The sequence below is a fragment of the Cantharellus anzutake genome (genome assembly GCF_015039405.1).
Source record: "Cantharellus anzutake strain C23 chromosome Unknown EI90scaffold_194, whole genome shotgun sequence".
Lineage (NCBI taxonomy): Eukaryota > Fungi > Basidiomycota > Agaricomycetes > Cantharellales > Hydnaceae > Cantharellus > Cantharellus anzutake.
The window spans coordinates 104,777-129,180 of record NW_024067144.1 but is presented as its reverse complement, the minus strand read 5'-3'; the positions used below and the strand labels follow the sequence as shown (position 1 = coordinate 129,180).

General features: G+C 49.1%; 10 protein-coding genes across 10 annotated transcripts; 7 read left to right on the top strand and 3 right to left on the bottom strand.

Annotated features, from left to right (window-relative positions):
* Positions 1-1,726: 1,726 nt before the first annotated feature.
* On the top strand, positions 1,727-5,132 carry EI90DRAFT_3137605 (coatomer subunit gamma; the record flags this gene model as incomplete). The annotated part of the gene is made up of 11 exons (XM_039064859.1): positions 1,727-1,954; positions 2,032-2,190; positions 2,257-2,714; positions 2,770-2,903; positions 2,966-3,144; positions 3,202-3,701; positions 3,757-3,854; positions 3,909-4,043; positions 4,110-4,354; positions 4,421-4,835; positions 4,894-5,132. 11 exons carry the CDS (start codon positions 1,727-1,729, stop codon positions 5,130-5,132), a joined length of 2,790 nt encoding a protein of 929 aa, XP_038907976.1.
* A 430-nt stretch (positions 5,133-5,562) lies between these two features.
* On the top strand, positions 5,563-7,621 carry EI90DRAFT_2952013 (type II pantothenate kinase; the record flags this gene model as incomplete). Its single annotated transcript, XM_039055411.1, has 7 exons — positions 5,563-5,652; positions 5,744-5,809; positions 5,934-6,825; positions 6,887-7,106; positions 7,237-7,298; positions 7,370-7,463; positions 7,528-7,621. 7 exons carry the CDS (start codon positions 5,563-5,565, stop codon positions 7,619-7,621), a joined length of 1,518 nt encoding a protein of 505 aa, XP_038907975.1.
* A 416-nt stretch (positions 7,622-8,037) lies between these two features.
* On the top strand, positions 8,038-9,640 carry EI90DRAFT_730460 (kinase-like domain-containing protein). The gene is made up of 6 exons (XM_039067999.1): positions 8,038-8,645; positions 8,700-8,768; positions 8,834-8,873; positions 8,925-9,043; positions 9,100-9,281; positions 9,344-9,640. Exons 1-6 carry the CDS (start codon positions 8,454-8,456, stop codon positions 9,417-9,419), a joined length of 678 nt encoding a protein of 225 aa, XP_038907974.1. The 5' UTR covers positions 8,038-8,453; the 3' UTR covers positions 9,420-9,640.
* A 1,453-nt stretch (positions 9,641-11,093) lies between these two features.
* On the top strand, positions 11,094-13,106 carry EI90DRAFT_3004799 (kinase-like domain-containing protein). The gene is made up of 9 exons (XM_039056372.1): positions 11,094-11,153; positions 11,223-11,383; positions 11,447-11,524; positions 11,579-11,764; positions 11,817-11,885; positions 11,951-12,160; positions 12,215-12,396; positions 12,459-12,507; positions 12,560-13,106. Exons 2-9 carry the CDS (start codon positions 11,231-11,233, stop codon positions 12,962-12,964), a joined length of 1,332 nt encoding a protein of 443 aa, XP_038907973.1. The 5' UTR covers positions 11,094-11,153; positions 11,223-11,230; the 3' UTR covers positions 12,965-13,106.
* Positions 13,107-14,143: 1,037 nt separating this feature from the next.
* On the top strand, positions 14,144-15,730 carry EI90DRAFT_3023147 (uncharacterized protein; the record flags this gene model as incomplete). The annotated part of the gene is made up of 8 exons (XM_039057857.1): positions 14,144-14,530; positions 14,600-14,752; positions 14,815-14,829; positions 14,912-14,956; positions 15,021-15,032; positions 15,123-15,245; positions 15,295-15,399; positions 15,461-15,730. The coding sequence occupies 8 exons, from the start codon at positions 14,144-14,146 to the stop codon at positions 15,728-15,730; spliced, it is 1,110 nt and encodes a 369-aa protein (XP_038907972.1).
* Positions 15,731-16,364: 634 nt separating this feature from the next.
* EI90DRAFT_3094175 (uncharacterized protein) lies at positions 16,365-17,085 on the bottom strand. The gene is made up of 5 exons (XM_039062496.1): positions 16,978-17,085; positions 16,877-16,904; positions 16,770-16,814; positions 16,517-16,705; positions 16,365-16,448 (listed from the first exon to the last, which is right to left on the bottom strand). The coding sequence occupies exons 2-5, from the start codon at positions 16,883-16,885 to the stop codon at positions 16,443-16,445; spliced, it is 249 nt and encodes an 82-aa protein (XP_038907971.1). The 5' UTR covers positions 16,886-16,904; positions 16,978-17,085; the 3' UTR covers positions 16,365-16,442.
* Positions 17,086-17,743: 658 nt separating this feature from the next.
* On the bottom strand, positions 17,744-18,850 carry EI90DRAFT_731952 (uncharacterized protein). Its single transcript, XM_039068000.1, has 5 exons — positions 18,751-18,850; positions 18,330-18,696; positions 18,114-18,206; positions 18,034-18,054; positions 17,744-17,979 (listed from the first exon to the last, which is right to left on the bottom strand). Exons 2-5 carry the CDS (start codon positions 18,581-18,583, stop codon positions 17,871-17,873), a joined length of 477 nt encoding a protein of 158 aa, XP_038907970.1. The 5' UTR covers positions 18,584-18,696; positions 18,751-18,850; the 3' UTR covers positions 17,744-17,870.
* A 566-nt stretch (positions 18,851-19,416) lies between these two features.
* On the bottom strand, positions 19,417-19,703 carry EI90DRAFT_3094171 (uncharacterized protein). The gene has a single exon (XM_039062495.1). The coding sequence runs from the start codon at positions 19,648-19,650 to the stop codon at positions 19,480-19,482; it is 171 nt and encodes a 56-aa protein (XP_038907969.1). The 5' UTR covers positions 19,651-19,703; the 3' UTR covers positions 19,417-19,479.
* Positions 19,704-19,987: 284 nt separating this feature from the next.
* Positions 19,988-22,372, top strand: EI90DRAFT_729332 (uncharacterized protein). The gene is made up of 17 exons (XM_039067998.1): positions 19,988-20,340; positions 20,422-20,514; positions 20,583-20,603; positions 20,659-20,730; positions 20,888-20,931; positions 20,994-21,025; positions 21,077-21,101; positions 21,169-21,180; positions 21,263-21,278; positions 21,344-21,375; positions 21,501-21,540; positions 21,594-21,653; positions 21,724-21,751; positions 21,822-21,866; positions 21,921-21,958; positions 22,022-22,106; positions 22,168-22,372. The coding sequence occupies exons 1-17, from the start codon at positions 20,276-20,278 to the stop codon at positions 22,174-22,176; spliced, it is 717 nt and encodes a 238-aa protein (XP_038907968.1). The 5' UTR covers positions 19,988-20,275; the 3' UTR covers positions 22,177-22,372.
* A 416-nt stretch (positions 22,373-22,788) lies between these two features.
* EI90DRAFT_3094165 (uncharacterized protein) lies at positions 22,789-23,280 on the top strand. Its single transcript, XM_039062494.1, has 2 exons — positions 22,789-23,119; positions 23,190-23,280. The coding sequence occupies exon 1, from the start codon at positions 22,914-22,916 to the stop codon at positions 23,073-23,075; it is 162 nt and encodes a 53-aa protein (XP_038907967.1). The 5' UTR covers positions 22,789-22,913; the 3' UTR covers positions 23,076-23,119; positions 23,190-23,280.
* The last annotated feature ends 1,124 nt before the right edge of the window (positions 23,281-24,404 follow it).

Here is a 24,404-nt window from a genome sequence, read left to right as displayed (position 1 = left end):
TTTTATCTCTATATTCTACACGTCGCATCACCGTTTACTACATCATACTCACCGTTCACTCATATCGTCCCCTTCACGCAACCCCACATCTATCATACCCCTCACACTCACTTAACTCTGGATCTGGGTTTTCTGGTTAAACCCATCTACACGGCCACGCCCCCACCACGGCGCACGTCTCACGCCGCGCGTTCGAGTTGATGATATATTTACGTGCTTATTTACGACATCAGTGATGACGAACACTCTACTTCGTGATAGAGTCACGAGTCCCCCCCTCTTCCTCTCTCCCCTCTCTGCCCATCTATGGATGGATGACATTGTTGACTGCATCGCTGCGATCGCCCTGGATGTTGGTTTGCTACTCCGTGGATCATCGGTACGTCCGTCGACGAGTCCTGCGCTTTGCCTTGGTGTTTGGGTACGACGTATGGCGTTGAGTGGTGTTGGCTAGTCCATGCACATTCCGCCTCGTCCCCCCTCTCTCCTGCCCACTGCCCTCGGCGCGTGCGCTCGATGGAGCATAGGTAACGGCATGCGCACTTTAGACGACTCTCATCGTGGTTCTTGCTTGTGAGCTACCTTCGTCTATATCGCTTGAGACGATCTCGGCCAGGATATTGTGCACGACTATGTGTTCAGTTGTCGGGGAGAATGCTGATGAGTGACGGCCCAACCGCGTGCGGTTTTTCATGTCGTCCTCGTGCTAGCGCACTTCCGTCCAGCTTATCCTGCTTTCCTCCCTTCCTTCGTCTCGTGGTTTGGTGCTTGATTGTATGTGCGAGATAGAACTATGTGCATATTTGATGACGTTATGCGCGTTTTTCTTCAGCAATCGACCTCGTTGTCTACATACTAATTGCGAATCGTCGGTCCTCAACATTCCCTTGATCGATACGATGCGGTTTTCATCATCTTCCGATTTAGTGTTTGGTTTTTTTTTCTCGACCCCCCGATCTTCTCATCACTCGACCGGCCACTCCGCACCAGCAACATCTCTTGGACGCTGATTCACACCTTTAGGTTGTTTGATTTCCCCTCCCCTTCACCTTCCGCTCACCACATCTCATTACACTTCCCACTGGTTCATTCACACGCTTGTTCCTTGTACCTTGGGCTCGGGATAAACGTGTAGACGAGTTGGTGGGCGATCGGCTGACCCTTCACATTTGTTGTATATAGTAGCGGTGCTGTATCTTTTCTGTTCTTCCTACTTTCTAAGAATCGAGCGGTGGGCGCTGTCATATGAGAATTTTACCGAGCGTGGGTGACTTGTAACCGCTGAGACGAGGCTTGAGGTTTGACCACCATAGTCCATGCAGCTTTGTGTGTGGATAGAAGCTTGAATCAGGCTCAAATATATCGTTCAGAAGTCTATTTTCACTTCCGCCTCAGCTCTGCGACCAGTAGACCCGAGTGTGCGGTGAGGTGCCAATGACGGTTGGCTTGTGTTGTCGCGTTCAAGTATGCGCATCGGGACAAAATCAACAGTTGGGGCAATTTTTGTGAAATGATGCGCACGTATCCCTCTGACCATACGTGACTTCGCAAGCAGCTACTTCCAAGAGTCTGCGGTGGCCCCACTGAACCGTCGACTGGAAAGTGACACGTGATCAACTTGAACGATCCGCTTCGACGTGTATCCTCGCGTCGCAGTCCTCTGGTATTTCGTCTTCTTCTCGTCCCTCCCCTTTTCTCCCATTCTTAATTCTTCACATTACAAACGATGAGCCTCGCGAAGAAGGATGAGGAGACAGGGCTTGGGTCTTACTATAACAACAAAACAACGATCATACAGGAAGCACGAGTGTTCAATGAATCTCCTATCAGTCCACGGAAATGCCGAGCGCTGCTGACGCGGATCGTTTATTTGCTTTATTTGGGCGAGACGTTTAGCTCTCAGGAGGCTACGACACTTTTCTTCGGGACGACAAAGTTGTTTCAGAATAAGGATGTACGTTTGGATGGGGTGGCGCGTGCTCTCGTTTGGGGATAGTTGGGATCTGATGAGGCTGCCTTTGTCTTATTTAGAGTGCCCTGAGACAAGCGGTGTATCTGGCAATAAAGGAGCTGGCACTTTCTGCTGACGATGTGATCATGGTGACGAGCAGCATTATGAAGGATATGCAACCTAACTTAGAGGTCATTTATCGTCCCAATGCCATCCGTGCACTATGTCGGATAATAGACGTGCGTGAATCCACTTTCTCTCCCGTTGACGTTAGAGAAATTACTGCGGTTATTATGAATTTTTAGGGCTCAATGGCTCAAGGGATCGAACGCTTTTATAAGACCGCTATTGTGGATCGTAATCCTTCCATATCCTCCGCTGCACTCGTTTCTTCCTACCATCTTTTTCCATCATCAAGAGAAGTTATCAAACGCTGGGTGAACGAAGCACAAGATGCTGTCAATGCAAAATCAACAACATCTTTCTTTGGGACCAGTGCAGCTGGGGGATATCTTAACTTCTCAACGGGTTCGCAGTCCTCGTCGCCCGGCGGGTACCAGGCTGTACCATCCACGAGCTATATTACCCAGTACCATGCCCTTGGTTTGTTGTACCTGATGAGACAGCAGGATCGGATGGCGGTGATAAAAATGATACAACAGCTTGGAGGAGGGAAGTCTGGCGCTGGGACGACGTTGAAGAATCCGATGGCATTGTGTATGCTGATTCGATACGCCGCGAAGGTTTTGGATGAGGACCCCAAGTGAGTGCGATGGGGTGTTGAATAAGCGGAATTGATAAATCCTGTCTCTGTTTAGTGTTCAGAGGCAGATGCTTGAACTCTTGGAAGGATGGCTGCGTCATAAGAGCGATATGGTTAACTATGAAGCTGCTCGGGCTATCTGTGAGATTCGTAACGTCTCGTCTGCTCAGCTCGTCAGACCTATTGCGGGTAAGCTTTACTTGATATATTTTCCGGCCTTTGACACTGACATCTTCGCCTCTGCTGTGAAGTCTTGCAACTTTTCTTGTCGTCTGCCAAGCCTACGCTCAAGTTTGCGGCCATTCGGACATTGAGTACGCTTGCACTTACACACCCTGGGCCAGTCTCTACTTGTAATGTAGACATAGAGAATCTCATCGCGGATTCCAACCGTAGCATCGCTACATATGCTATCACTACACTCCTTAAGGTGTGTCGCTCATGTAATCAGCTCCTTGAATGAGTTTCAACTAATACCGTTTCGCAGACTGGTAATGAAGCTTCCGTCGATCGCTTAATGAAACAAATCTCTGGCTTCATGAACGAAATTAGTGATGAATTCAAAGTCATTGTTGTGGATGCTATTCGCTCCCTGTGCCTCAAATTCCCAGGAAAACAAGCAACTATGCTCAACTTCTTGGCCGGTGTCCTACGTGATGAGGGGGGATATGACTTCAAACGGGCGGTCGTGGAAGCGATCTTCGACATGATCAAATTCATCGAGGATTCCAAGGAGGCTGCCCTCGCTCATTTGTGCGAATTCATCGAGGACTGCGAGTTCACGAAGCTCTCGGTTAGAATCTTGTACCTATTGGGTATTGAAGGACCTAAGTCTCCGAAGCCCGCGAGGTATATCCGGTACATCTATAACCGGGTTATACTCGAGAATGCGCTGGTTAGGGCTGCAGCGGTTTCGAGCTTGGCGAAGTTCGGGGTAAATGTGGTGGATCAGGCTGTTAAGAAGAGTATTCGAGTCCTGCTAACTCGGTAGGTGGCACTTTACTTTTTGTCACTTGATGAGGTGTGCTTACGATGAAGCCAGCTGTCTCGATGATGTGGATGATGAGGTTCGCGATAGAGCAGCAATGTACTTGAAGGTGATGAACCAGCCTCCATTAGCCGAAACATATGTTAAGGATGGTATGTCTTTTGACAAGGGCAGAAAGCTACTGCGTTGCTTAATAACTTGAACAGAATCTGTTTTCTCTCTCGCTGCCTTGGAGTCGAAACTTGCTGCCTACATTCTGGACGCGAACGCTAGTGACGTCCCTTTTGACACCTCCTCGATACCCAAAGTCAGCAAGGAGCAAGCCAGACAAGAGAGCGCCCGTATGTGCTTTGTACACCCTTCCGTCGGCCTTCCGCACTCTAATGTCGCCTGGTAACATACTCTAGGTCCCAGTGCTCTTGAAACGGCACATACTATACCTGCTCCAAAAGCTCCTACTTCCACCGCTCCCGCTCCATCTATCGCAGAGGCCAAATCGGCATACGCGAAACAGCTTGCTGCCGTGCCAGAGTTTGAGTCGTACGGTTCTGTGATCAACAGCAGCTGGAAGCCCACCCAACTTACGGAGAGCGAGACAGAATACACTGTGTCGTGCGTCAAACATGTATATAAAGAACACATTGTTTTCCAGGTAAGTGCAGCCCCAGCTTTGTGGGCCGTAATTCCGGAATGCCGTCACTTAAATTACACAACCTAGTTCAATGTATCCAATACTCTCCCTGATACCATTCTCGAGAACGTGTCCGTTCTCATGCAGGCTACTTCGGAAGCAGGTCTCACGGAAGATTTCATTATCCCTGCCCCTCAAATTACTTCCGCCAACTCACCTCAAGTCGTGTATGTCTCCTTCACGCGCGAAAACCCCGCTGAATATGTTTTGGGCTCGTTCCTCTCTACGCTCAAATTCATCAGCAAGGAGGTTGACCCTTCAAGTGGCGAACCGGAGGAAGAAGGGTATGAAGACGAGTACCAGGTCGAGGAGGTGGAAATCGGGGCTGGGTCCGAGTACATTGTTCCTACCTATGCTTCATTTGAGTCCGAATGGGCCAGGATGGCTAATGGGCCGAGCGTGGTTGAGACATTTTCGCTGTCTGCTATGGATAGTATTAAGGGTGAGTGCCTAGATCCACGCCCTGCTCCGGTCCCTAAATTACCGTGTTATCGTTCTAGCGGCGTGCGACTCTATCATTGAGATCCTGAACATGGAGCCCCTTGGAGGTAGTGAGCATCCAACATCCCAGTCGGTACATTCGCTTATGCTTGCCGGTATCATTACCGGCGGAGGTGGCAAGGCCATCGTTCGCGCCAGGATGACCTACATTTCCGACACAGGCGTCACCCTCGAGTTAGGGGTGCGAGCAGAGAAGGAAGCGGCTTGTAACCTAGTGATTGCAGCCATTGGGGGCTAATCGCTGTGTGGTGTGATGCCGTGTTTGTCGTTCCTCAAAGATTTCCTGGCATGATTGCATCACATGTAATCTAAAATTCCCTACTCTATCCCTCCGGTTTCATAGTTTATGCCATGCTTCGTAGTACTTACAGTATACCTCTTGAAGCTCTTCTAAACAGGTTTGTCTCATTCCGAGCGTTAGTTCACGCGAGCTTGTCGGGTGTGACCGTAATATTGATTGAGATCGGAGCTGGGGGTCATCTCCCCCAAGTTCCGCTGAGGATACCATATTCACGGAGTCATCAAACGTATCAGGTTGCTGTGCTACTGCTGAGTGAGCCTTTATAGCTGCGCTCTGGCTTATTGGGGTTGGCCGCCAGCGGCAACTCTCTTTGTACCCATACTCGGCTGAGGTTCGTTAGCCTAGACGCTGACCTCAGCTGAGCACTATGCCTGGCACTTCTGGCGTCATACCAGTGCCGCGCAACATCCAAGTCGATACAAGGGGCGCAGTAATACTACAAGAAGAATCGCCTGAGGTGCGTTACCTCATTCCGTCAGATGACGACGTGGGGGAACTTAATTCATGCGTCTCGTTTGTTTGATTGGTATCATGCAACGGGACTATAGACGAGAGATAGTAGAGGAATATACCTCCCCAATCATGTGGAACCAGTGTCACACATCGCAGTTGACGTGAGTAAAGCATCGCTGGGGTAATCGTACGAGTGGACTGATGCATCAAATAACCTCCTCCAACGGCTCGTCACGCCCTCCATGAACATCAATGCGCTTGCTGCTGTGCGGTTAATTATCTTAGATTGGTGGCTCGTTGGCCAAAATCATTTATTTCACTCGTTCCCCTGTTCCGCCTCAATCCTCAACTGAAGATTCCCTCGACTCAGAAAGCATAATATCAAGCGACTCCATCCCATCCACGCCTCCTGATGTCGAAGACCCTTCCACGTCTCTATCAATCCCTGCCAGGCGTCCAAAGCTTACAGGTGCACTGACACCTTTGGTCCTCGAAGGTCCTCGTATGACCACCATTTCTCAACGATTTGTCGGCTGTGGCGGCGAGAACAAAGGGGGTGCCATTGAAAGCGCCAAGTTACGAGGCGCTCTCCTCCGGCGGCAAACGCTTCAGAATGTGCCGGGTGGTTCACTCAACTTTGAACGATTCGAAACAGACAACATTCATGAATGCGTCGAGTTCATTCAACAGCTCATTTCCCGCTCGGCGGATGTAAACCGCGTCTCGATCGAGGAGATGCGGAAGAGTGTGAAGATCATGGCTACGGGCGGAGGCGCCCATCGGTTCTACGACTTATTCAGCACGGAGTTGGGCGTGGATGTTCAGAGGGAGGACGAGATGGAGTGTTTGATCACAGGCTTGGTTTTCATCACGTCAATACCAAATGAGGCGTATTTCTTCTCGGACGAACTGATTGCGGAGGTGTCGAAGAGTAATGGGACCCATCACGATTTGCATGAGCTGCAAAGACCCTCCCCGGACCCACCTCGGTACGGTGTGACGTACGTCAAGGAGCCGAATGCCCAGCTTCCCTGTCTATTAGTGAACATTGGATCTGGTGTGTCGATCATCAAAGTCGACGAGGATGGAAAATTTGAGCGTGTGAGCGGAACAAGTTTAGGTGGTGGGACATTGTGGGGGCTGCTAAGTTTGTTAACGCCCGCAACGTCTTTTGATGGTCAGCCATTCCATTCCAACGTTGCAAGCAAGACTAATTTTAGGCGTTCTTTTATAATCAGAGATGCTTACCCTTTCTGAAACGGGTTCGAACGAGAGTATAGACATGCTCGTTGCAGATATCTACGGACAAGATTATGGCCGACTTGGTCTCAAGTCCAGTGTCATTGCATCCTCGTTTGGCAAGGTCTTCAAGAAAGGGAAAGAGAAAAAGCAATTTCGTCCAGAGGATATTGCCAAGTCACTGCTGTATGCCATATCGAATAATATCGGACAGATTGCGTGAGTGGACATGCTGCTTGATTTCCATGTGGTGAAACCCACCCCAGCCTATTCCATTACGATCTATGATCATCCGTTCGATCGCATTTCATGTTCATGATTTTCGTATCTTCTTACTATCCTCTTACAGCTACATGAACGCGGAAAAGTATGGCCTCGAGAGAATCTACTTTGGAGGATGCTTCATCCGAGGTCAGTAATCATATTCCCTGAGATCTTAATTAAGCTCACAGCAAACCCACTACCACATGTGATAATGATAGGGCATGCCGCCACGGTCGCTACTCTCTCGTATGCCATACGGTTCTGGAGCAAGGGGACAAAGAAGGCTATGTTCTTGAGACACGAAGGGTTCTTGTGCGTATATTTCTGCGTCTCTCGTTTTTCAAGGTGTCTAAATTAACTTGGAATGACATTACAGAGGGGCGATCGGAGCTTGGCTCAGGAACATAGACGAGGAATCTGGCTCACGACCCGAAGACAACTTCACAACAAGCTCTGACCGAACTATTTAATTTTTATATGTAGTTAGAGAATATACCTGGACATATTTACTCTTGTGCATTGTTCTTGTTGATAGCGCCATTCTATAACTTTTGCCGTAATTCTTGATAATTATCGAATGAACGTGTCGGATCTGCAAGGCAGAATATAATATGCTGTTTCTTGATTAGATTCTGACGCTCGGTCCTGTTTGCGGTTCTCTGTGGTGTCAAGGCTGCACTCGTACAGCCACTTGCATTCCGTTCTAGAGATAGCTAGGGCCGGCCAATAATATGAGAAAAGTGTATGTACCCGTATGTGCGCTTTTCCACTCAGTTCGGACGCGCCATCTTTTCGCATGGCGGCTCGTTACTTGTTGAGCAGCGAACCGCGCGTGTGTCCATAACCAATGTGCTGCTCACCTTGCGCGCCTAAAATTCTAGTCACATTTGACCCCCCCTTCACTTCATCTGTGAGACACCTACACTCATCACCCCTCACCTCCGGGGCGTATAATGTCTCAATCAGCTAGGCAAGAGCATCGTCACTTGTTGGCTAGGCTTTCTCGGATCGATGCCCGTGACTTGGTGGGTCAGGTAGACGTGAATTATGGGCGCTATCCAGCTTCTGGGAGTTTTGCACGCGCTTTTGCTGGAGTCTGGCAATCAGTCTGTAAAGCCGCCATTGAGTTATTGACGATTGGGCTAATATTGTCGTTGACTTGTGCTCAATTTTTCCTCAGAAACATGTCTGTGTCAAGGTCCTTCATAGCGTGGACGTGATGGATAATTCCAAGTTTTACGATTTTTCCCGGGTGAGTCTCCACCGCATGTCCAAGCGCCTGCTCCGGCTTACCGACACCGCATGAAGAGGCTTGTGCGCGAATTGATGATTTGGCGTACCCTCCATCATCCAAATGTGGTAGAACTACACGGTTGGATTCTCGAGTTAGATGAAGCAGACAAGCTAACCGCCAGTTTCATTTCCACTTGGTGTGAGGGAGGTGACGTCAAGCGGTATCTTCAAAGAAACCCGGATGCTGACCGCTGTCGAATCGTGAGTAGTTCTTGGACGTACTTCGACATAGGAGAGGCAGTCTCATAGAGTCAGATTTGCTCGGCCGCAGAAGGCGTCGCCTATCTTCACCTGAGAGGAATTGTCCATGGAGACATCACCCCGGTACGTGGGTCCAATATCTGGTGCTTGTGGCTACCCTTCTCATTGTGCCTGCGTTCCCCTCGCAGAGAAATGTGGTGATTGACCGTGATGGATTAGCGAAGTTATGTGATTTTGGGGTCTCATCTATTCTTAACGACGAGTCGACATATGCCGAAGGGTCGAGTGTGGTTCGCAGCCTGCGTTTCATAGCTCCTGAGCTCTTGAATGTCGATGACCCAGTGGTCCATCGAGATGAGAGGAGCGATGTGTGGGCATTCGGATGTACATCCGCTGAGGTGAAGATTCTTGTTTCAGATGATCCTGGAACTTCTGATTCCGACCTACCATTAAGATTCTTAGTGACCGGCCTCCCTATCACGGGATACATGAGTTTCATGTTCCGTCTGAAATAGCGGGTGGGACACCCCCGTATATTTGGGATCGACCAGATGAGGTTGGGGAAGTCATTGTACGATGTATGACGTTTCAGCGAGATTCGCGGCCGGGCATGCTGGATGTAACTAGATCTTTCAGGTGAGGGAAACGGGTTCGTCGATACTCGGCGCTTTGTCATTGGCTCACTCTATTCTGTCCAGACGCCTCGGCCTAGTGACCGGAGGTTCCACACTCGCTCGGTCAACTTGTGCACGTAGAGATCATTTCTATATCTAGGCAGCCAGTGCTAACTTTTTTCCAGGGTATGCTGCCATCTGGCGGAGCACGCAATGCTTTACCGCCGAGAATATCCTCAACAAGGATAGGCACAGACAACATGCAACGCAACCGTGAGCCCGACATCCTCGGTCACATCCCACACGATGCATACACAATCTACACGCTCGAAAAGTTCTGCATGGGCCTCCAACGCAGTTCACTGGCGCGAGGTGCACATATTATATCACTCAAACGACATGGGGGGAAGATTGGCGTCCCCCATCGGTTTTTGATCCTTCGTGTCCAGCAAATTCATGGTCACAGCGGCGACGAATTCTATATCCGTCTTGACCGGCGCCATGACAAAAAGATCCCGCTCTGGAAGTTTATGTTTAACGGCGGGGTTTCTGATGCTATGGATTCTGTGAGCTTTGTCGTTGCATCGTCTCCATATCACTCAGTTCGATAATCCAGGCCAGCTTCTCTCGCAATGTAGAATATCTTTGTGATTGTGCTCCAGAGGAAGAAGCTCTGATGACTTTTCCAGCTCCTGTGCCATTGATTATGTTCACCAAGCTCCTTGAGGTCATTGTCAGGGAACTAAAGACGTATAGCTTCAGTAAGGTTCGTCGGTAGTACCTGATTGGCGCCCATAAACTGATGGTATAATATGCCGCAGGAAAACTGTTGGTTCTTCACTTCGATAATCCAAGAGTGCTTCATCATCCTATTTGATGGCCGGTTCGAGCATGGGGAACTCAACAACCCAGGCCTAGGAATGTCTCGGCGAGCACAAGTTAGGGACAAGCTTTACCTCCAGTTTCCAGAACGGGCCCCCCGATACCAGGGATCCTGGTGAATATCCGTATTATTGGAACTCACGACCATCTCTAGCACTTGGACCATGAGTCAGACGTTCTCGACGTGTAGTAGTTTGGTCGGCTGCAGACGTTGGCCAAGAGAGGTGAGAGCTCAAAGAAACAAGTCGCCCTGCCGACGATTGCGATGCGAGCGATGCATTCTTTAATTGTTTGTAATAGGCTAGGTTCGCGGGCTGATCATGTACTACAAGCTCTATGTCGGTAACGCTATCAATTCGGTTTGCTCCTTTGCATGCGATTGGACAGAGCCAGCATTCAGGGATCAGGTGAAGACCAGGAGTTGCCACCAATCAAACCGGCCGTTAACAACTTTGTGAGCGTGCTTAGAGCATGGGAATTCTAGTCTGAAATGCCGGACCGTGAAACCAGGGAGCAAAGTTTCTGGACAGAGATTGATCGTAATGTGATAGCCTGGGATTGAAAGGCGTTGGCAGCCGACCGCGCGCGGGAGCCCGACCCCACAGCGATTCTCCAAGACAAACCATTTTTCGGGCACGAGACAGCAACACATCCCTCGGAAGGACGAACCACACTTGATGTTGGCGTTCCTTCCGAGGGAATTCTGTTGTTATGATTTTCCCCTTACAATGGCAGTGAGGAGGCGATGGTGTTCGGTTACGTGTGATGCCGTCCATGGCAAGCATACGAGCCGTCCACCACTTGTCTGTCAACAGGTGTTGCGTCCTGGCTTAGGTGTTCGTTGTGCACACATATGCTGTACTCTTTCACTCATGTTGCCCATTGCCTAATAATTTTCTCTTCGAGTATCGAATTGGCGCCCAAGTCCAGAATTGTGTAGCGTGTGAACGAACTCATTCCGAGCTTCTGTTACGCTGCGCGCGCGCGCGCTAAGTTTGGTCTGTACGGCTTGGTGCATTCTCCGTTTTAATCCTCCCTTTGTTTGTGAGCAGTCCTAACCGCACTATCTCTTTACTTCCAGCGTGTACGATGTCCCAAAAAGCGAAGCAGAAGTTCCATTGCCTGTTGGATAGTCTCATTGCGATCGACAATCGTAACCTTGATGGTCTGGTGGAGGTGAATTATGAGGCCCGTCAAGCTTCTGGGGGTTTTGCGTGCACCTTCATTGGAGTCTATAAACAAGTCTGTCGGACGTCCTTTGGCCATTGATGTCTGGGCTAATCTTGTCGCTGGTGGTGCGTCAAGTCTCAGCAATATGTCTGTGTCAAAGTCCTTCATCAGGTGGACGTGATGGATGATGTCAAATTTCGCATCTTTTCTCGTGTGAGCGGACATTGCTGACTGTCTTCAGCTCATGCCGACAGACGCCACATGTAGAGACTAGAAACCGAGTTGAAAATTTGGCAGGATCTACGTCATCCGAACATCGTAGACCTTCACGGTTGGACTATCGGGTTAGGTATGGCGGATAGGCTAACTGCCAGCTTCATTTCCACCTGGTGCGAGGGGGGTGACGTGAAGAAGTATCTTCGTAATCACCCACTTGCTGATCGCGGCCGGATTGTAAGTAGTGCTCATATGTGCCTCAGTGTTTAAGAGGTTCATCCGAACTCAGATTTGCTCGGTTGCGGAAGGTATTGCCTATCTCCACTTAAGAGGGATTGTTCATGGAGATATCACTCCGGTACACACGTCCGGTTTCCGCTGCTCGCGGTCATTTATCTCATTACACTCGAATCCATTCTTCAGCGAAATGTGGTGATTGACCACGAGGGATCAGCGAAGCTATGCGATTTTGGGGTTTCATCTATCCTTGGCGATAGGTCCACGTATGCCGAAGGGTCGAGTGCGATTCGTAGCCCGCGTTTTATGGCTCCCGAGCTCTTCAACGCCGATGACAACGAGGTTCACCGAGATGAAAGGAGCGATGTGTGGGCATTCGGATGCACATCTGCTGAGGTGAACTCGCTCTTAGACATAGTTTTAGACTGTTGATTTCAGCCTATCGTCAAGATTCTTAGCAATCAGCCCCCCTATCACGAGTTACGTGATGTTCATGTCATGTTTGCAATAGTGAGAAAGACACCTCCGTATACCTGGGATCCACCAGATGAGGTTGGGAGAGTTATTGCACAATGTATGGAGTTCCAGCCAAATTTGCGACCGGGCATGCTGGAAGTAACTACGTCTTTCAGGTAAGGGGAACGCGTTCGTTCATGTTCGGTGCTTTCTCGTTGGTTCACTCTATCCCGTCCAGACACCTCGGCCTAGTGATCGGAGATTCTACACTTGCCCAACCAACTCGTGCACGTAGCCGTCATCCTTATATTCGAACAGTCGGCGTTAACTTCTTTTCAGGAAGTCGCGTCACCACCTGGCGGATCATACAGTGCTTTGCCGCCGGAGACGTCGTCAACAAAGGCAGATGCCCGCGACACGCGTCACTCCAACTATGAGCCTGACATCCTCGGTCACATCCCACACGATGCATACACAATCTGCACTCTCGAAAAGTTTTGCATGGACCTCCAGCGTAGTTCACTGGCACGAAAGGCACAGATTGTGTCGCTCAAACGATATGGCAAGATAAGTGGCGTCCCTCATCGGTTTTTGATCCTTGACGTCGAGCAACTTCATGGTCACGGTGGCGAGTTTTACATCCGTCTTGACCGGCGCCATGACAAGAGGATCCCATTCTGGAAGTTTGTATTAAAGGGCGGGGTTTCCGACGCTAAGGATTTTGTAAGCTTTGTCGTTGCATAGCCTCCATATTGCTCAGTTTCAGCAATTCAGGCGAGCTTCTCACGTAATGCAGAATGTCTTCGTGACTATGCTCCAGAAGCAGAAGCAATCATGACTTTTCCAGCTTCTGTGCCACTGGTTATGTTCACCCGGCTGCTCGAGGTTGTTGTCGGGGAATTAAGGACGTACAGTCTCAGCAAGGTCTGTTGGTAGAAATCAATGAGTGCCCATGAATTGATGAGATTCTGTCTCACAGCAAAACTGCTGGTTTTTCACCTCAATAATCCAAGAGTGCTTCATCATCCTGTTTGATGGTCAATTCGAGGATGATGGCAAACTCAACAATCCGAATCTAGGGATGGCCCGGCGAAGAGAGTTTAAGCACCAGCTTCGCCTTCATCTCCCGGAACTATCGCACAAAGTCCACTAATGCGAAGGATCCTGGCGAAACTCCCCATGCGAACCCACAACCAGCTTTGCATGATTTAGGCAGTATTCCCAACGCTAGTAGCCCAGGTCGGCTATGAACCTTGGCCAAGACTAAAAAGATGAGGGAGTGACCCTGCGCAGCGTACATGGTGCGAGCTTAATAGAGCCACGCGCACCATTCACATGGATGAGATGTATGAAGAGCACCACACTCGCGCATCGACGTAATCCAAGCGTTCCAATTTCATCTCGGTAACACGACCCGTTCCCGTACGCGATAAGCACGGAGTCGGAACAAACTTAAGTCAGCGGGCCAGCATTCCCCGGAAATTAGGTGAAGATCAGAGAATCATTGGTTGCAGATCAAAATGACCAGTGCAACTTCGTCGCTGTAAGCTGGTATCAAGTTGGGATGAACTCAGCTGTCACATCAGGTTACCGAGATGCTCAAGTAAGCAAGCTTTCTGACAACTGTGATCGTCCAGGTGGAAACTGTGATTACACAACGATGATGACAAGATTCCACCGGATCAACATGCGGCCGGCAGCTGACCGTGGGAAAATTCCAGGGGGGGGGTTCCGTGCAAACCATCAACACTCAGCTTCTTAATGATGGACACTCAACATGATTCAACAACTGCCACAGCGGGGACATCAACAGCAAGACTGCCCTCTATTGACCATATAAAGCTCTCCGATACTAGCGATCGTGAAACCCAAGAGCCTCTCAATCCATTTGAACTGTCGGACATTCCCTCACGGCGCCAATCGATGCCTCCTTCCACATCCTGTATCTCGGCTGCCCACTCCGCGGCAGCTCGTGCCGCGCAAGGGACCCAGCGTCATCATCACAGATTGTCCTTAGATGGACATACTTCGTCTCATCCACCTATCACCTCTCGCCGATTGTCACAAAGGAGTCCTCACCGCGAAGGCTCTTTTCGCCGTGCCTCCATATCACCCGCGGAGCGTGACACGTTTAATCTTGTACGGGGGGGAAGCCTTAATTGGGGTGATTTTTCTCCTCGTGTTACCTCCAGTCCGGGGAGTCCGCCGACTTCCCCTCCGTTGTCGGCCTCACTTCATGTTCCCCCGATGCCTACCAAGAGTCTTCTGAACAGTGTTGCTGGTGCTGCACATTATTCTGGAATGGCGACTGTAAGTTGTGGTGCCGATAGCCATGAGTCCTTTTGAGGTGCTTTACATCTTCTAATACCGGGTACTTAGGAGGAAGGTATACACGAGCAGTTCGAGCCCACGTTCGCAGATGGGGAGGACCGAACAGAACTTGGCCCCGTCCGACGGGCAATACTTGATTCTGTCCTAGCTCTCTACTCCGGAAATCCATCCATCGAAATATTTTCGACATATTGGAGGAAGGTTTGCACGCCAATGCTGTCTTACTTGTTCGTCTGGCTTAACGCCACTGTCTCCTATTTTAGGACGCGGTGTTTGAGGTGTGTCGAATGGACGGCATCGGCCGCGGTTAGCGTTCTGGTCAAGGAACCGGCTGACGTTTTCCGTGCCATTTGCATTTAGGATCCTCTGACTTTGTGTCATGGGTATCGGGAATATGCTGCTCAAGTAAGCCACTTTGTCGCGAGGATTCTTGTATTGAAAACTCACTAGTGGATTTGTGCCTGGACAGTTTTATGGTCTGGTGAGTGCATTATTTCAGCACTCCAGCGTTTGGGGTGATGCCTTGGAGAGTCACGATGAAAGGTCATGCTCATAGCTGTCCCGCGTCTAGGCGAAGTTTGTATCCAAGACTGTAACTGTCTCGCATCGCGTGTTGGCTTCGACCACCTCGCCAAGTCGAATAGTGTACAGTCAAGTCCAGGAATACACCTTCAAATTCATGAAGCAGAAAAAAGTTCGTCGACTCGACAGCATCAGGGGAGAGGCACTGATGATACTAGCAGACAATTCATTCGATGGTGGTTATACATCTTGATCGCGAAGAGAAAATCATCAAACTTGAAGACAAATGGAAAGGCATCGACCAGCCTCATAAATATGGTGCTCTCGTACGCCTCCTTGCCCACCATCTAACTTTCTACTGTCTCATACACTTTCCAATCCTGCCAGTTCTTCCGAAGGCTTAACGCAAAGACTCTTCCTTTCCTCATTAAGTATCCTAAGCAAATTGCTTCGAGCCAGTCTGTATCCATACTTGGTTCGCCTCACACAACTTCTTCGTATCCGCCACCACCACATGATACCAAACCGGCACCGTTACCGAGTCCACCTACTCAACACCATAGGTTATCCCCAGTGCTTGGCTCAGATTCCGGCTCAACTCCTGAGATCAACTCCTCGGGTACGAGTCGAATAGGCTCTTCTGCTCCAGGTGCTTAAATATCCTTGGTCTCGCCTTTGTTGCCAGTGTTGCCAGACAGGACACTGATCTTTCGTTGGCCCTGTTCCTTCCCGTTCCCTCGCTTTCTTGGAATCGCCCGCATTCAGTATTGCACAACTACGACATACACACGCAATCCTCCCCGATCCAACCTTCTTGTAATGGCCTCTCGCGCGGTTTACGACGTTGTGACGTGTATCTTTGCTTCCGTGGTGTTTGTAGTATCCTCATTGTATTTGACTTTGTTATTTCGCATTGTTGTCTAGGTCTCTTGTTACATCCGGGAATAGTTGGTTGTATTAGCTTATCTCTATCATGTTGCTCATATAATCAGTAATCCTCACTCACATCTTTATGATTACTTCGCTTGCTTGGCGTTGTCCACATCCGTCATGTGTGGCTATCTTCGGAATGGTGTCACTGTCCCGTTTGGTTTGTGTGTATGATTCATCAATCGGGGCCGCGAGACGATCCAAGGTAGGCGACATTCGTTCAATTGGCGTATATATATATGTGACAGTAAGTTAGATATACAAACAAGTCTTGCCGAACGTTAATTAACGGGCGTGGTGCGAGGAACACGAATAAATATTTGGAGAGAAAAACCAAAGGAGCGTTGGTGCACCCTGCCCACAGTGGATGCATAACATCGCGTCAATAGGTTGGCTCAAATTTGCGTTTTCTACTCTCGACAAAGCGGGTGGTCATATTTCATGCCTATGGATAGGGTCCCATGAGTTATGTCCTAATCTAACGGTTTTCAGCACCGCTTTATGCATGCGTACAGTGTCTGGGGGAAGTGATAAACGTATTCCAGGGATGTTGTCTCCATCAGGAAGAAGTCGTTCCCGTGCTCTCTTGCGGGAATGTAGGCTATCGTGAAATTGCAAGATGGGCCCCGTAAGAAAGTAATGATTGATGGCCCTATGGACGTACTTTGCCAAAAGGCTACCGGTATAAATACCACCAAGAGACTAGTGTAATTATCAGCAAGGGGAAGAGAGGGACTGCCAATTTGGGGATGCACGCGGGACTCACGGGGCAAAGAGCAAAATGTACGAAATGGAGGCCGTAGAGTGCGAACTAGAGGGATTATCCGGTATCAGCATTCCTGGCATAGTCAGTGAGTAAGGAAATAAAAGCACATCAAACATGATCACTATTGCGATCGCGCTGCCAGTGGGTCCGAGAAGAATCAGCTCATCGCACGCAAAACGAGATCAGGTCGGCAGTTGATTATAGGCACCTAGTTAGCACACCCGAGTTGATGGCATATGTCGTGAGCAGTCGAAGTGCTGAATCAGTCCTTCAATACGAAAGGGAAAATTGTAGTCATGGAATGCATCAGATCGACAGTTCTGATCGGAGTGTTGGGCTACCCACGAAGGGATCCCAGTGCGTCGCCGTCGGAAGAAATATGACACCGAAAAAGCAATAACCAGGTCGTCCAGAGCCTAAACAAGATCGCCATTAGAATGGGATTCGTGAGGGATTCCCAGTGTATTCATCGTGTCACTATGAAGGGACGTGCCTCCAGGATGAGCCAGGAGACCATGAGTGGTCGCTCTCGATAGAAGATGTTCTGAAGGTTGTGAACTAAGTTCCTACCAGTGGGTTAGGAACATCATTACGTCATCGGAAAAAAGGGCAAGTAGCGCGAACCCACACTTGAACCGAAAGGGCTTGGATAGGGTACAGTCAGAATCATAGAGCGTGAGTTACAATGATCGGCGTACCGGTTCCCACTCCTAGAGAAATCAAAGCTCATTTAGTGTCAGCCTGTGAAGGTAGAACTCAATTCTCTGACCGAATTGTCCGATCGTTAAGATAACCTAGATTCAAATGCGGATCATCACAACGACACCCCGAACGCTAGTCCGGTTGCGTACCACAACAACAGCCAATCCGGGGGATCCGCTGACTAGAAATGTTCGCAAGCTGAGCAATATTTCGTGCGAAGGTAGGTATCCTAGAAAGGCGACTCACATTTATAGAGCCGATGAGCAAAGTACAATTGGACAATAGCGGAACTGATGACCTGTAAACGAGTGATAACGTCAGTCGAGTGGGACGTTGGCTGATTTGAAAGTGGGCACCGCAATGGGCACGTAAATAGCATCGTGCCTATTGGAAGGCAAGTCAGAACATAACAGAGTCAGTGCCAACAGGAACTTTCCATGACGAATGCGACATGAGAACTCCGAAATGTCCCACCAAGGATCTGTACGAAGAATAGGTCGCAATCGACCTTGGCCAAAGGTCAGTGCAGGGCATATCTGAAGAGGTTCTGGCGTGGACTTACACCTGGAACGTCTGGAGGAGCCTAAGTGTACGCAAGCATTATGAGCTCATTGCTTATATCCTATCCCTCGCTGAGCTTACCACAAGAAACCGACAACTAATTTGGCACAGATGCGGTCGTTTGTGTACGTGCGGTAGTAGAGCCAAATCTGCACGGTAGTAAAACCGTGGAAACTGTAGCGGGCAGGCAACGATTCGAAGGGGGGAAATGATCGGTGGTCACACAAGGAAGGGTCGTCAGTGCTGACTGATGCACAAGGCACGGCGGTGGGCGCTGATCTCAAGAACTTCACATACATCGCATTCAGCACCAGTCCGACGAAGAACCCGCCATATATGTTCTCCAATTCCGACATACCGACCCTGCTTACAGCCGACGGGGGCAAGAAAGCAGCTAGGAAGGAGGAGCTGACCCAAAAGGAAGAGCTGAAATTTGTCCTACGTTTGTGTGCGTGATATAAATCCCCCGGACGGAGTACGCCACAGTTATATGCTGCCGCGTGGATCAGATCAAGGGCCTCTGAGACTCGGGCTTGAGCATAGCTGGGCATCACAGGGCCCAGTATGGACGGAGGAAAGGAAGCAAGTCATCACAACAGCACGAGCTCTTTTAGGTGACTTCGACATAATGATATCATGAGCGCTGGCCCAGTGGCATGAGGATCTTCTATGTCGACGTATTCAGCCACCGTCAACGGGTGTGATGAGGGGAAATTACTTTGTTGGAGACTGCCATTCAAGTAATAAGTTGGACCTGGCATATCCGGAACAGCGACTTGAGCCAGATATATGTACCCCAAACAAGTCCCGTCAACGCTTTGGCACCGATGTGGCGGATTGTGGACAAGGTTTTGGCTGAGGAACTCATCACCTCAGGGAATTGATTAATCCTAAGGCCTGGATTGAGATTATCCGGCTTGTTCAGTGTCACCGATGAGTGCAAATACGTTGTGCCAGGCAGTATGACTGCGACATCATGATCAACGTGATGAGATTTTTCCATCTTGATGGGGAATTGACTCAGGATTGCTACTAAGTTAGCATCTTTTATTGAGCATACTTCGCAGGAGGTTGCCTTGGTCTATCGGTTCATGGTTGATTGTCTTGTCCCGCCAGATCGGACGTAACCCCCATCCAACGGCATGACACGTTGGTACAAAAAGGTTCAGGTTCCCAATTACAAGATTCAGGAAAGTTGGGTTCGGAATTGCAGTGAACGGTTGCCTAGAAGTGCGTTGCAAGCCCAACAAATGCTTATGCAGAAGCCCGACATAGCACACATACCCCAACGGACTCGGAGTCTGACCAGGAGATTGCAGTTGCAGTCAACCTCCAGGGTCCTTTGAACAAAAGAACACGGGAACAGTCGGCGATGAAGAGAAGCCAATTATGTATAAGTACTGGTCGCGGCCCTGGACTGTGGGCCTGGAGAAAATTTGATTACGGATTATGGGTGCATGCCCAAGTCCCTTGGGGAGACGAACTGTTCCATAAGAACTGGGATGTCGGTTGAGGTTGAATCGAATTCGGCCCACCTTTCCCGGTAGTATAGTGGCAGAATTAGTGTACAAAGTGATAAAGACTGAGGCCACGAACGAGTCAAAAGCCTGCATGCCATCGATTCGGCTACTCGCTTTCAAAGCGATGGCATCGAAGATCCGATATGGAGATACAACAGCGGTCCCATCATGTGCGGCAGACCGTGATCTAATGATGCGCTTCCCAAGAACCCTCTGCTAATGAATCTGTCTTGCTCTTTCTCGACTCATGTAAGTGTTTCATTTCACCAAGAGATCAGCGGCGCATTTCCCAGGACAGCCAGATATTCAAAAAGTGGGGGCTCGGCTAACTCAACATGATTGGAGACGTGATCGAATTGCGACAGTTTGCATTTCGGACCCGACGAATCCCCTTTACTGAGGCCTGCAGAATTGGTTTAGCATAATCTGGGGCCCGAAGAGCGGTGCTAGCTTACCACGACGGTGGACATGAAGCCAAGGATTTTCGTTCATTGCGAATTGAATGGACATTCATCGGTTGCCCAGCCCCGTCGGCAGCCACTCGCCTGATTGAAGTGTTTTCTTGCTTTACACAAGACCCGTTGATAATGTATTCGCTGTTGGATTTTATTTCAGGGGCTGGCTAAGAAGCATCACTCAAGCGTGTAGACCTATAAATGAGGAGTGAAGGGCTAGCTGACTTGGACTTTTGGTCTCTTACGTTTGCGAGAACTTGCCGTAGAGATGACTATCTCAGCGTTTGAAAACCTTTATGGAGGTCGTCTCGCTGGGGGCATAGTCAATGCGATGTGCGTCATTGGAGTTTTTGGCAAGGAGCTAGATGACTCACATGCATCATTGCAACCCAACCATTCGGCCACTCTGATCAGTTTGGGCGGCGTAATTACTGTTCAGGGATCGCTCTACTATCATAGATACCCTACCGATCCTCTCCATGTCAAAGTTGTCGTCGGGTTTTTGTGGTACGTACCGATCCATCGGAGCATTCGTATGAGCCAATGACAAATCTCTTTATCATCTGGTAATGCAGGCTGGCGCAGATGTTCTATGTGTGAATTAATTTTAGCTATTCTCTGCTCGTCCATGAACCTGATTCTTGTCCACAGCGTAGTTTCTACGTGCTCCTTCTATCATTTCTTGATAAAAGATTTTGGTGTCATCTTTTTGGGGACTGAATGGTGAAGGGCACCTTAATCTCTTCGTGAGCTATGGGGTCTCACCTGTTTATCAGGTTCGCTCCCGTGCACCTGATGATGTCGGTATGTTTTCCAATCCGTTTCATCCACAAGATAACGACTGATGAAAAAATTTTGGTTGTGGCCCGTAGGTCATCAGTTCTGCCATTGTTCAGTTCTTCTTTGTATTTCGGCTTCACCTGCGTAAGTTTTCTATTGTGAATGACCACATAACGAGGGTTAATTGCGTCCCGGGCCATTTCTAGTTAGTACCTCGATCTGGTTGCCAATACTTATCGTTCGTTGATTCCTCGATTTCTGTGCAAGGCGTTGACGTTGATCTCTGAAGGCTGGAATGACAATCGTGCAGTTCAGTAAGTCCACCCGTCCGGCCCTGTTCCAGGTTCGCGATTTGATATGTATTACTCATACCCGACTTAGCTTTTGGATTATGTACGTCAAACTATCCCGTAAACTATATCATTCGATTCGTAGTGACCGCTGCCCGGGGTCATATTTCATCTGGATCGCCCAGACGTTTTTATCAAGGCGTACGTGGTGCTCCCGCTCATTCGCGTAATCGTATTAATGTGCTTCCCTCCCCCCTCATAAACAGGACCATATCGCAGAATGTTGAAGTTATCCCAGGTTCGCTGCGGCCATTCGTTACTGTTTGGCTCTCGTTGGAGGTGCCCGCTTTTGTGCCAAACTTTTCGTGTGTCCTAATGAAGTCGTCACTCAGGCCGCATCCGACCTTCTCATTGCAGCTTCAGTGTGCTATTTCCTCCGACAGAACCGCACGGGCATTCATCTGTAAGTGTCAATAATGATCACGGTCTGTCATGAATATAATCCTTTGTATTTAGGACCGATTCGGTGATCAGGAAGTTGTCGATATACGCCCTCAATACTGGGGCATTCACTAGGTTCGATTTCCAATGTTCTTGTGAGCGATTCAGGCAGCGTTTGGGACTAATCACTTTCATTTTATTCTAGCATCTTGGCGATTATCGGCTTGCTTGCTGTATGGCTTATGCTTTCATTTCCCACTGATTATCAGAATATCAGGGAGCACTGACCCACTTTTTGGACAGTTCGTATTCTATGGCCTCCACTTCGCGACTCTGCTTTCCACTGTGGTCAGTTGCCTTCTTCGACTCACCATAGCTAGCTGATCGCTTGACTGGTCCTAGCCGCTCGGTGGAGCTTACATCACTACACTATTAGCCAAGTGAGCCCAGTATTCTGCAGCGTACCCTCGGCTTGACCCCAAATCTTGTTTTTCCTGCCTCAGCTTACACGCACGTTCAAGTTTGCGGAGGCACCTTCACAGCACTGGGGCAAAGGGCATTTCAATACATATATCCCATTTAAAAACGGTGTGCATCGTTAACTTGGTTCATTGATACATGTCAGTTAAAAAACTTCCTTCTGGATCAGGAGCCATAGCTATACTGTGCTTAATTCTGGCCAACAGAGTCGTACATGTAGCGTCCTCCAATACCTCGGCGAAGTCTTATCGTTGCTGCTTTGCTGTCAATTCCCATTCATTGAGCGCCTCTTAAGCACAAGTCACCTCCCCTCGCTCTTTTCGATCTCAAAAATCTGCATGATGTTATCTATAAAGCTACAGCACAGTTCTTGGCTTCTGCACAAGCGTAACTACCGCACTTATTTCTCTTGATATTATGGGCCGGTTTTTCTGAATACTTAATTTTATTGCAATGCATGGTATGACTTCCACCTGCGTTGTCTGTCTATTGTGGCACCTTCGTCACACCTGCTCAATCATACCTAGTGTCATACCGGATACTAGGTGAGTGATGTAAGCCTCAGGCTGGCGACATGGTGCCTGAACGCATGTCCGCGGATCTTTTGCCTGGTTGCTAGGGCTGTTTTAATCATACTTCTATATGTGTGTGAAGGTTTCCTGCATGGCCACTCGCCAAAAGTAGATCTTCCCCGACTTTTCTGGTTAACTAATTGTAGTTTGTCAGCACCGGTGGCATGACGTTTATTTACTTCTCATTGTCATGAAAACCTGATAGGCTCTGGAGCAATGTTTATACTACATAGAGGCTGGGCCGAGTAGTCAATGGCCTCAAGGCGGGTAAGAATGCAATTCTTAGTGAATCCCCACTTATTATGTCAAACAGGATGAAGCAAAGCGGTATTGAAAAGTAGTCATGTCTTTGGGCGCATCCGACATAGACGAACAACTGGAGATCCGGCTAGTCGATGGTATCATCTACGCTTTCCAGGAGCAAACAACTGAAGACCGGGTGATGCTCGACGGGTTCGGGATACTCTGGGTATGCGTAAGATTTTACTGGCTTTCCTGTTACTAGTTTTGATCTCGCCTAGGGATCCGGTCGTGTAGTAAAAGTCGTATCTGACTCAAATTATGAATACGATTCTGTGGCGGCTAAACAACAAAAGTGCGACAGCAGGCCAGTGCTGACCTAACTACTCGGCTTACGGTCGTTGTAAAGCAATGCAATGCGGAGAGGACTAGCTTCTCAGTCGGGTAAGTCTTTTGTGATGGTTTATTGTTTCGGTAGTAGTTGATATGGGTGTCGTGCGCTTCGGGCATCTGGGAGAGGAGTATCCCGACGCCATGGGAAGGTACGTTTTACATCTAGTTACTATCATATGAAACTCTAGTTGAGGCTTTGGTTCAGTATTATAGCAGTGGAAGGCGCCATTGCCAATTAATGCCGTGGACATGATACAGATACAGCCTCCCGTTAAAGACCTTGTTTGATTGAATCCTATGCTCCACCCATTCGTCACGGTCGCCTCGTCCACGTAGCGTCTCGCATGACTCCCATCCTACGGAATCGTCACGAGAAGGTGCAGGAAGCCTCCATCAACTTGATAGGACATTGTGGCAGCATGAGGTATCAGGCTTTCACCCTCGCTGACATGGCCCCGACAGGTGATCGTGTACCTGCCAGGGAGTGGATGCGTATTTGCTTCGAGTTCCCTGATCTTCTGAAGGCCCATAAGATGGGTATACGCCGAGCAACGGTGAACAGATTGCGAAAACACTGGGCTCGCAAGATGTCCCTTCGGCTCTACTTGCGGATGTTCGTGTACAAGAACGTCAGAGCCGCGTCTGCAGCACAGTAGCCATTGGTGTGTACATTCCATAGTCCGCGCTGTTAGGTACCTGTTACCCATGGCTGGGAGGATAATTCAACGGAGAGATCGTAGCGGAAATATGTGGCTCTTCACGTGCATCCCTGCAATTCTTAACGAGTACCGAACCCGGGCGGAACTCAACGTCCGTGCTGGTTGCTTGAAAGCACCGTCCTCCGGTTTCGAATATGTTGGACCTCAGTCCGCTTTCTATTGTGATTCAATTCAGTCGTCACGATGCTTGAAGATGCCCTCACCGACCGCGATCATGTTCATCGGTAGACAGCGAGCACCATTGAGCGTCTAGCACTAGGTTTGGGCTGTGAGGACTCGATGACTCGTTTGCTCATTAAATTGCTTCGAGACATCTCCCCCCACGTAATTGGAGCAGTCATGGAAGCTATTAATGAAACAGGGAAACTTCCCACAGTGACGTGCTTCTTGAAGGAACACTTTGCTGGTAGACCGGTCATGTCCTTTGCAGGGCCTTTCGCTCATGTGGAAGTGCGCTTCATAAGTAATTTCATAGGGGATCA